The following is a 10837-nucleotide window of genomic DNA, read 5'->3' on the forward strand; positions in this document are numbered from 1 at the left end:
AGGTCAGCTATATGCTTCCATATGTATCTGGGTTCCAAAATGCGTTCTTGCGCTCTGAGTCCTCCCGTTCTCACAAGAACATAGATAAAACAACAGAGGGGTTGTTGAGTACAGTGGTGGTATAAATCATCTTTAGCCTTTAATTCGTAATCAACAACCCTTCTGTTGTGATACCGGGATCACCATAGAGAGGTAGAAATCGGAGAACGGGCTCATTGTATACATGGAAATCATGTAATCCACAAATTACAATGAAAAATAATCTTCTTTATTTTTTGGTAATAAACTAGTGGTATTTCAGGCAATCCCCACAAGTCTCTGTGACAGATAGGTAACAGGTGGATTCCCTTGTCTAAAATGGCTCGGCCTATCTCTGGTCTGGTTGACTACAAGTCCCGCCCCCAGACCCGCCGGAAGCGAAGTTCCAAGCTGTTGAGCTGCCTTTCTTGACGCATCGCTCGAACAACGTTTGCAACGCAAGATAATCTTGCTGAAATATAATCCTAGGTATGTATATTGGTTACTAAATTGATGTTACATATCTAGCTGTGTGCAATCGTGTCGAATCAGCCATCACGTAATCGCCCCATCGAGTATGACAACGGGCGGTTAAGGGTTAACATACATGCGCCAACTGATATTTTTCAAAAACAAAAAACATGGCCGACAACTCTCGGCTCGAGTTTTTTTGAAAACTTTATTAGAATGTTTGCAGAAGTAGGTACATGAAAGTACATATTACATACAAGGTCAAACTAAGTGGATAAAAACCCAAGAAAGCCACTGGCTTATTTCAATTGGGGTCCTTAAAGAGTTATGTTAATAACTTCGAGTTTTCTGCACATTTACACTTGGTTTGGAGTGTGTGGTCACCATAGATGTGCACGTAAGTGGTAATATATATATATATATATATATATATATTTTTTTTTTAAAAAGAAGTTATAAAGTTGAAATGATATGTATACGTGATGTGTGTGTTGTGTTGGAGTCGCCTATGCGTCCCAATACCAATAGTCGTTTGAGAAAAGCATGCCCAGCTTCAGCCAGCTCTGTCTCAAAACGTATAAATGTCACAGCTTAGAAAGTCACACCGTAGTAATCCTGGGAACCAGATGTTCCCAGATGTATGTACATCCCAGATGTATGTTTTGTGTACCTTAAAAGTTGTCGAAAATGGGTTTGAAATGGAAATTCCCAACTGCCAAGTGTGGAGTTTTGAACATTCCACCATTTGTGTGAAGTACAGAAACATGTCATCCATCCCAATGCTAATCTCACAACATTCCAGGACCCTCTTGTTGGGTTTGAAATTCCATTGCTATTGTTCAACTGTAATCTTTCCTGTTTGTTATCAGAGTAATAACTCACTTTCCTGTTTCTTATCATACATAAACCTGCACCGCATACACCAGCTGGGTCATATTTTTGGCATAAGATGTAGGAGAAGTAGCAAGCACACTAATTATTGTCATGTTCATGATTACAGGTGAATGTGAATAAGATGACCACAAACAGCAACTCTGCTGCCATCCTTAAAGGTAGGCCAAAATGCTGATGTAGTCTGACACTGCATTGGGTCAGATGTGAGACATTGCTTTCATTTGATGTCTAACTCTATTACTAAAAATCATTTAGAATTAGAAGAGTGGCGTTGGTATCTCAACTGTTTGTCTATACATCTAAATCCGAGTGTGAGCTATTGGTATTTTGTGCAGATGTTGTGGCCTATGTTGATGTGTGGTCCAGAAGCAAAACAGAGAATTACTCCAAGTCCATCATCCAGCAGCTGTGCGATATGGGAGCTGAGGTGAGTTTTAAACAGGGTTCCCACGGGTCCTTGAAATCCATGAAAGTTTGTGAGTTTGAGAAAAGAAAATCAAGGCCTTGAAAGTTTTTGAAAATAGACATGGGTCATTGAAAGTGCTTGAATTCCCCGCGCTCTCTCTCTCTCTCTCTCTCTCTCTCTCTCTCTCTCTCTCTCTCTCTCTCTCTCAAAAAACAAAACAAAAAACCTAAAAATGTTTAACCTAATTATAGTAGATAAGCCACATTGCTTAACTTAACACAGTAACTTATATACACATATTTCACAATATATTGTTTTGCTGTGCTGTGGTAGAGAAGGCAAGAGACCTGTGTTCACACATTCAAAAGCCTCTCTTTTTAATTGTTGTCTGTGAGCGGATAGTTCCTATTATATCAATTCTCATCTAGATCTGTCTCAAACTATGCCATGTTGGGTCCTTGAACTTGAGGGAATTAAGTCTTGAAAGTCCTTGAATTTTTAAAAAAAAATAATGATACTCTTGTCCTTCACACTGTGACCTTCCTTCTACAATTGCAGGTGACAAAAAGATTAAATAAGCGAGTCACCCATGTGGTCTTTCAATACGGCCATCCAGCCACATGGGATAAAGCCCAGAAGACTGGTGTGAGGCTTGTATCTGTTCTCTGGGTGGCCAGGTAAACCTTGGCTTTTTCTGCCCTGTTAAGTGCAACATTGTGGTAATGACAACAATGGAGTTTAACAATGGTATTTCGTTTGTCAGCATGCCCAGTTGGTGACTTGTTATTTCCTTGCAATACTTATACCGGCCAGAAGATGTCACTGACAGTTAAAAAAAGAAAAGAAGAAAAAAACTTTTCGGAGAGAATAAATGTTTTTTATTTACTTCATATTTCCATCGTATGCAGATGTAAAGATGACGGTGAACATGTGGATGAAGAGCCGTATCCTGCCTTCAATGATGAAGCCAGTCCTGCGCTCAAGAGAAGGGCAGTAAGTGATGTGTAACATTCTTAAGACAAAAACAATGACAGCGCAGGGTTGGACATTAACTTTTGCCCGATTGCCCGGGGCCAGTAAAACATTTGCTGTGTTTGTTTGCGCAACAACGACGCTGCTGGATCCTGGATCTGTGTATCGGTGTGCAGGAAGAACAACGGACGGCGCAGGCGCCAGACCAGACTAGATGATTGTGGAGTGAAGATATTATTAAAGCGTACGCGCTGATCGACAGACAGGTGGACAGGGGGTACGCTTTAATAATATCTTCACAATCATCTAGTCTGGTCTGGCGCCTGCGCCGTCCTGTTCTTCCTGCATTACCAGGATCCAGCAGCGTCGTTGCTGTCGCGCAAACAAACCCGGCAAATGTTTTACTTGCCCCGGGCAATCGGGCAACCGTTAATGTCGAACCCTGCCGGGTAATACAGAAGTAGTCTTTAGGCCTATGAAAATACATTAGACACTGGTGATAAAGGTGGAATCATTGTCAACTAGTTGTGTGTTTGGCAAAAAAAACAAAACGACATGGTTCAAAAGTCAAAGCTTGTCTTTATAAGTTTGATTATATTCCAAACATAACACTGTTTTTTTGTTTGTTCCAGCATCGTTCTATGCAGCCAAAAGACTACCCTGTGCTGACCCCCGAAAATGACACACGCATGAAGAAAAAACTGGACAAGATGATGAAAGAGCTTCATCCAGTGCCGTCGTCACCTTTTTGTAAGACACCTCTGTTCATCTGAAGAATACTATAGTTGGCGTCTAAAAGAGCTTTGTGCTTGAAGGTGGTTTCATTTGAACATGTTCTGTGTTCACAGTTACAGATGTGTCCACTTTCATCATTGATCACGAGAATGGAATAGTCTACAGCCCTCTGCTGAAATGGTCTGACACCATGGCACAGCGACTGAAAGAGATGAGAGAGGAAAGGGAGAACCTCTCTCCCACAGGTATATCTTATATACTGTATATCACCAATTGCTTGACCCGAGGGTTACAATTGAACCTGATATTTACAGTTATGATAATGTATAACAAGTGCAAGGACAGTTATGACACACACTCTAAACATTCTGCTGCCACCATATGAGCAAGATCTTTTACATTTTAGCAGACACTTTTATACAAAGCAACTTACAATTAGAGATTTCAGAGACAGTCTCCCTGGAGTAACTTAGGGTAAGTGCCTTACTCAAGGGCACACTAGTGGTGGTGTTCCCAGGTGGGATTTGAACTCATGACCCTCTGATCACCAGTCCAACTCACTATCCACTAGACCTCCACTACCCCCAAAATGTGTTTCTGCCCCAGTTTCGAACATGATAACCACTACGCTATGGAAACGCTATAGAATTGTATGTGCTTCAGCTGAGAAATCTGTTTGCTTGCTGTGACTCTAATCAATGCATTCTCTCAGCTTCAGAGATGGCAGAGTCCAGATTATCACCTGAACTCGAGCCTTCTCTTGGGAATACACCATCACACATCTCCCAGCTGGGTAAGGACTTGGGAATCCTTTGTTGATTCTCTGCTTTGGATTGTTCTTGGTCTAATCTGTAATACTTACCTAATGGGAGATGAGTTTGATGATGGATTAAAATGACTGGTTAGAATTAACCTATATTTCTTCACTTATTCTCATATTTTGTCCATGCAGATACGGATTCTGATGACCCATATGTTGGTGCTCAGTCTTGCTCAAAGAAGAAAGATGGAAAGAAGCAACAAGAAGACACTAGTGACAACTGTCCTGGAAAATCCCTGCACAAGAACGACCAGTGGTTGTCACCTTGCAGTGATGTGTCGAGACCAAAATCATTAGATCCAATTCCTTTCCCTGCTTTATCAGCTGAAGACGAAGGCATAAAACAAGACAAAAAGCCAAGGTTGACCAAAATCAAAAGAGCTGGAGTCAAGAAACACATTTCTTCAGAGAGTCCTGATGGTAGCAAGAGTGTGTTTACCTTTGACATGGCTGTTCCAGGAAACTCAAGACGATCAAGCAGAAGTAACAAAGCAAAAGGATTACCATCAGTCAACAAAAAACATACAGTGCAGTCCCCCATAGAAAGTAAATCAACCACAAATAAAGATGCTTGTAGTATTTCTGCATCTCTGTCCGCACGGTCCTTTGCTCTCTCAAAAGGATTACCATCAGTCAACAAAAAACATACAGTGCAGTCCCCCATAGAAAGTAAATCAACCACAAATAAAGATGCCTGTAGTATTTCTGCATCTCTGTCCGCACGGTCCTTTGCTCTCTCAAGTGACTCAGTGAATGCTTCTTCCTGTCCCAATGAAGATGATGGAGCGTTTGAGGACTACTTTTCTCCAGTTAACAACCCACAAAGGCCTCTTTTGCTCAACTTGCCCTCAAAGACTAAGGTTCAGATCCTCTTTGAACCCAGCCCTGGGAAGAGAAAGAGGGGCAAGAGTGAAACCACAGGGCCTATGTTGGCCCCTGCCAAGGGAAAAAATTTTAAGTGTGAAGGAGACCTCCTGGGAGTCCAACAGAAACAAGGAATTGCCTTGTGATCCTGCCAAACAGAGAGCATTGTCATCACAGATCCCACACCTCTCAAAATGCAGTTTAACAGAAGCCAGTAAAGCTTTAGATCAGCAGGAAAGTCCAAATGTCCTACCTCATCACAATGAAAATGATGTGAATTACTATCATTATAAACACATCACCCTGCAGTATCTTCAGTTGAATTAATATTTTCTTAATTAATATTGCTCTCCCAGTTATGTTTGTACCAAGGATGTTATTCAGCTTCTTATTCAGCAGAAATATTATTTCTCGAGAGGAATGTCTCGTTCAGATGTTTTGCATTCACTACTGTGGAACTTTTCAATCCACAATCTTACTCGGGATGGCAATAGATCGCTATGTAGCCATCTGTGTCCCTTTACGCTACAATGATTACATGAATCTGAAAAATGCACTTGTTTTTACTTCTGTGTTTGTTACTAGAAATACTATGATTATCGTTGCAATGGTTGGTTTGTTTGGACCGCTCACATTTTGCTTATCAAATGTTCTCTACCACTGCTTCTGTGAGCATACAATAGTGGTTAGTGTGTCATGTGGTGATGTTTTCAGAAACTACATAGCAGGGGTTGTGGCTTTCTGTATACCAACTATTGACTGTATTTTCATAGCGTTTTCTTATATACTGATTTTTTTCAATATATTTCGGTCATCCTCAGGAGATTCACGCCAAAAAGCCATCCAAACCTGCAGTTCTCATATAATGGTCATCTGTGTTGCCTATGGAAGTGTTTAGGTTGCATTTACTGGGTATAGGGTTAGTACTATCCCCCCTGATGTGCGTGTCTTAACAAGCTTAATGTATCTTCTTGTTCCTACTTCTTTGAATCCAGTCATTTACGGTATCAGAACAAAAGAGATAAAAGTTCATTTAATTAGATATTTAAAATGCAATAAAGTTGACACTTTGTTATCCTGATTGCAATAAAGGATGTGTGCAAAGCATAGATAAAGACTCATGTCTGTTTTGTTTTTATCATTGATACTTGTTTACATGTAACAATAACAGCAGCAGCCAAACAGATGCCTTTCGGCTTTCACCTTCCTCAATGTTTGGAGAACAAAAGACAGTCACTCCTATTTATAAACTGTATCATGCTGCAATAAAGTACTTCACAATGATGATGATGATGATGATGATGATAATAATAATAATTCTGTCAGGACATTCTCTTCTTAGTTTGAAAATGTCCACGGAAACATGGACATGACGGACTCAGTCTGTGCCCGAAATGACAGCACCTGCTGCCCCCAAAGCAAAGCTGTCTTTCTGGGCTAAGCTCAAAAGGAAAAGCAAGAAGACAAAGAAGGTCGACGATTCAGAGCCCTCCACGGGCTGCTGCCTCCCCTTCTGGCCAATGATAACATTATGGCTAAAAATATAAGTAAAAAGCTATGTTTCTGAAAACTCTCTTGTTTATGTTTTTCTTTCATAGTAGGCTTAGACATATAGGATAATAATAATAATAATAATAGTGGTCATAATAACGACGACAACAACCACAACGTTTAATATAATAATACTTAAAATATTATTATTATTATTATAGTCCAGTCAATCTGTGGTTTAACCCAGGGGAAATTGCAATAGTAATCATTCAAGTTTTTTTGTGATCCCTAGGGACAACCAAATAACATATTAAAAGTCTTAGTCTTAATATTTATTGGATCAAGGTAAATTCAGGGGTCGAAAATGTGGGTTTTTGTGCCAGGCGCAACACAGCCAGTTAATAGGATAAAAAAATCAACTAATAGATATCACCATGAAACTTCACCAGTTAATCACTTACATTAAGACTAACATTCTTTGTATTACAAGTTTTCTGAAATATTATGTTTAAATATGCAAATTAGGCATTATCTAATGAAATATGTGCTAATTTGCATAACATTCAAAATCAGAAATCTGAACATTGGATAAAGCCAGGTTAAAAATTCTTGTTTCATCTTGTTGTCATATTAGAGTCAATGTCCTCTATAACATTTTGCCATGTTTTTAGGAGTAAATGTTACATAAATCAGGCTATGAATGATATATTAACAAACCCCTCTATAGCAGACCTCGGAATGTAGATAGGAATACAACTGGAAAGTTTGGTGTATGTAAGTGCTACTGAAGTGGAGATTTCTGGCTCAGAGTATGAGAAAAAAAACTATTTTTGAGAAAATGGCCATTACCCCCCCTTGGGGGTACCCTTAACCCACAATTATATAGTTTTATTTTATTTTATTTTATAGTTTTATTTTATTTTATTCAAACAAAGTCAATCAAATTAGTTTATAACACATGTATTATCATTGACATTTCTGAACATACAGAAATGTTAATGTTTTTCCAAATATATATGTTTTCCAAAACCATGTTGCATATCATACAGTACAGATTAAACCCTTAAATGAGAAATAAACCATATAAACCTATTAAAAACAGTTTTTAGACCAAGCTTGAAATATGCCTTTACTGTAGGCCTACATGTAACCTTCACTCCATGTCCTCATCCAAATGTTGTGCCGACATATTCGCGCATACACCTCTGCATTCTGAACAGGCTACAGAGCAATCAAGTCCTTGACAACGGCATTTGCAGCGCATAGTGCCACAACCTGACTTGCAATTACAGCGCACAAGCTCCAACAAGTATTGAGAAGCAAGGTCCTGGTCGGAATGGATGGGAATGAGGCATGAGTCTTGGATCCTCCAGCCCCATTCCTCTGGTGGTAGCGAGTTTCCCATCCATTCCTGAACCTGATGGTACACTCTGAAGCTGTGAAGCATGGCAGACGACCATGTTGGTGGCAAGTTGCAAGGGTGGATAGCCGTTTTGCTGTCAGTCACTTTAGTATAGAAACTTTTCAGCCTGAGGTCATTGAGAGAATCCATTTCGGCACCTTTGTAGATTAGTATTAGTATATTGGTATATTAGTTCATTGCCCTTTCCCCTGCAGCAGCAATTTCTTCCTTGGTAGCAGATTGTTTTTGAAAAATGCTGGCCTGTACTCTGAATGAGTCGTTTTCGCTAACCAGACACAGAGATACCCCTTTCCCAACCCCAAAGAGTCTGGATGTTGTATCACAGCCAAGTATGGCATGCGCGAATAAGATGTTGTTGCAAACAACCTGTAACTTGATGATCAATATGGACAACTTCTTCTTTGTTCAGTTTGACTGTGGATTTGGAAACCAGTGATTAGGTGCTGAAGGTGTTCATACCCGGCAAACGGATTTTGTGACTCCAACAATTGAAGTATTTTGATAGTGTCAGCATTGTCTCGTGCCTGTCTTGATGCAGAAAGGTCCTTGTGCTGTTCACTAGTTTCATAGTTTACCCCTGTCACTTCTTTCATTGCATTGTTGATTTCAGATGTTGCAGGGTTGGAAAGAACCCAAACCAAACGTTGTGTTTCAGACATACTCCTTCCCTGTCAGTCCTTCGGTTGTTTTCATACTTCGCACGAGGGCTTGTTCTATTACAAGGTCGGGGGATAGTCCGGCCCAGTATTCATTTGATCTACGAACAACTTGCAGACCATCTTCCTGAAATCGTTTGTAAACTTGGGGATATGTGTCTTCTAGTTGGTGCATTTTCTGGAGGTATATGGTCAATGATTTTACATACAAGTTATGTCCGGAGGCAGCCTTGAATGGCATCATGTCTGTCAGGGTATCAAGGTGCTGATCCCAATTTCCAGTTCTCTCCGATCCAATGAATGCACAGACTAGGTCGATCATCTCCATGTACTGTAGCCACAATGCTGCTGCCGGCCATCTACCATGGTTGTCTTCTCTGCCCCCAAACGCTGAGCTATGATCTGGAGTAGTGCACTTGCATTTGTCCCGGTTGCGGTGGCAGCCATAACACTGTCATACAGATCTGAGGCTTCTGCTTTTTCAGATTCAGATTCAGATTCAGATAACGTTTATTGCCATTATGCTTGACACATGTAGGAATTTGCTTTGGCATTTACAGAAGGTGCATTTATGCTTTTTTCACATATACATGAACAAAACAAGTACAAATACAAATGCAAAGACAGGCAAAAACAGGACAACACAGGACAGACAGTGCATGAATAGTGCTGTATATAAAGTGCAGTGCAGAGTTATTCAAGGTCCAGTGCATGTTATGTCCTGGGCAGACTTGGAGGCGGGGGGGAGGGGGAAGCCAGAGTCATTTAGCAGCCTGGCGGCTGAGGGGAAGAAACTGAGCCTGTGGCGGGCCTTTAATGTCTTAGGCAGCCGCAACCTTCTTCCAGAGGGAAGCAGGGTGAGGAGGCCGTGGCCGGGGTGGAAGGGGTCTGCCATGATCTTCCTTGCCCTCCTCAGAGCCCTGGTGTCATGCAGGGAGTTGAGGGAGGGCAAGGGACAGCCGATCACCCTCTCTGCTGAACGTATCACCCGCTGCAACTTGGCCTTGTCCTTGGTCGTTGCAGCAGGGAACCAGGTGATGATGGAGTGGGTGAGGATGGACTCTATGATGGCCGTGTAAAACTGGACCATCATGGACCTCGGCAGCCTGAATTTCCTCAGCTGCCGGAGGAAGAATATCCACTTCTGGGCCTTCTTCGTGAGGGCCTCGGTGTTCCGCTCCCACTTGAGGTCCCGGGAGATGGTCATGCCTAGAAAGCGGCATGACTCCACGGAGGCCACCGGGGTACCTCCCAGCGTGATGCTAGTTCCTCTGGTACTTTGGCATGGTCTGTGGATTCTCCATCTGGCTGATCAGAAACTGTGTCCTCGCTGTCATCAGCAACGGTACCATCTTGAGTCAACTCTGACACATCCTCTGAGTCCACAGCATAGTTTGCTTTGTTTGGGACAGGCAGTTTGACATGAAAAGTTTTCGCTGCCAGTAGGGTGTTCAGTGCTCCATCAACCAGGAAATGACCTCGTATGGCCCTGGCAACTGCTTTTCCTTCGAGCATTTTGGGCACCGTATTTGGTGTGTACACTAGGCCCCCAGACTTCTGTACATATGGAACAATGTTAATGCGTCCGACATCTGTTAGGTCCTTTGCTGTCAACTTGATACGTGGAATGATGGAAGCTTGTTCAATTCTGCGGGTGATGCATACAATCTTTTTTTTTCTTTTTTTTTTCTCATAACACTCAACTTTAAGTTTTAAAGTACCCACTCAATATAGGCCTAATAAAATTTAACAATCACTAAATACTTATAACGTGTGGATTTAATTCACTGTTCTCCTCTGCCTTAGGCTACTGGTAAGGGAGACTTGACTTGTGAACATAAGGCCAATGCACACGGCGGCGATTTTGTCGCACCGCCGAATTCAATTCCATTGTTTTGAATGAGACAATGCACACGGCGTGTGATGCGATTTTGTCGCACGACAACATTCGATTCTCCATTCACACCCACACACTTCGGTGGTGTGAATTGAGAATCAAATGTTGTCGTGCGACCAAATCGCACGCCGTGTGCATTGGCCTATACTTGTTCGTGTTCAAAAGCAAGGACTGTGTGATCATCTAATTA

At 41.4% G+C, this 10837-nt stretch overlaps 1 protein-coding gene across 2 annotated transcripts; it reads left to right on the top strand.

Annotated features, from left to right (window-relative positions):
* Nucleotides 1-1684: 1684 nt before the first annotated feature.
* LOC308151425 (olfactory receptor 52J3-like) lies at nucleotides 1685-6252 on the top strand. Of its 2 annotated transcripts, none has more exons than XM_080524294.1 (7): nucleotides 1685-1810; nucleotides 2348-2466; nucleotides 2698-2782; nucleotides 3394-3511; nucleotides 3610-3741; nucleotides 4209-4289; nucleotides 4449-6252. In XM_080524294.1, the coding sequence occupies exon 7, from the start codon at nucleotides 5539-5541 to the stop codon at nucleotides 6076-6078; it is 540 nt and encodes a 179-aa protein (XP_080380420.1). In that variant the 5' UTR covers nucleotides 1685-1810; nucleotides 2348-2466; nucleotides 2698-2782; nucleotides 3394-3511; nucleotides 3610-3741; nucleotides 4209-4289; nucleotides 4449-5538; the 3' UTR covers nucleotides 6079-6252. The 2 variants fall into 2 exon arrangements, with proteins under 2 accessions (XP_080380420.1, XP_080380419.1); XM_080524293.1 differs by having other exon boundaries at nucleotides 1691-1810; nucleotides 4449-5523.
* Nucleotides 6253-10837: the final 4585 nt, after the last annotated feature.

Source organism: Nansenia antarctica (assembly GCF_963989245.1).
Source record: "Nansenia antarctica genome assembly, chromosome: 2".
Classification (NCBI taxonomy): Eukaryota; Metazoa; Chordata; class Actinopteri; order Argentiniformes; family Microstomatidae; genus Nansenia; species Nansenia antarctica.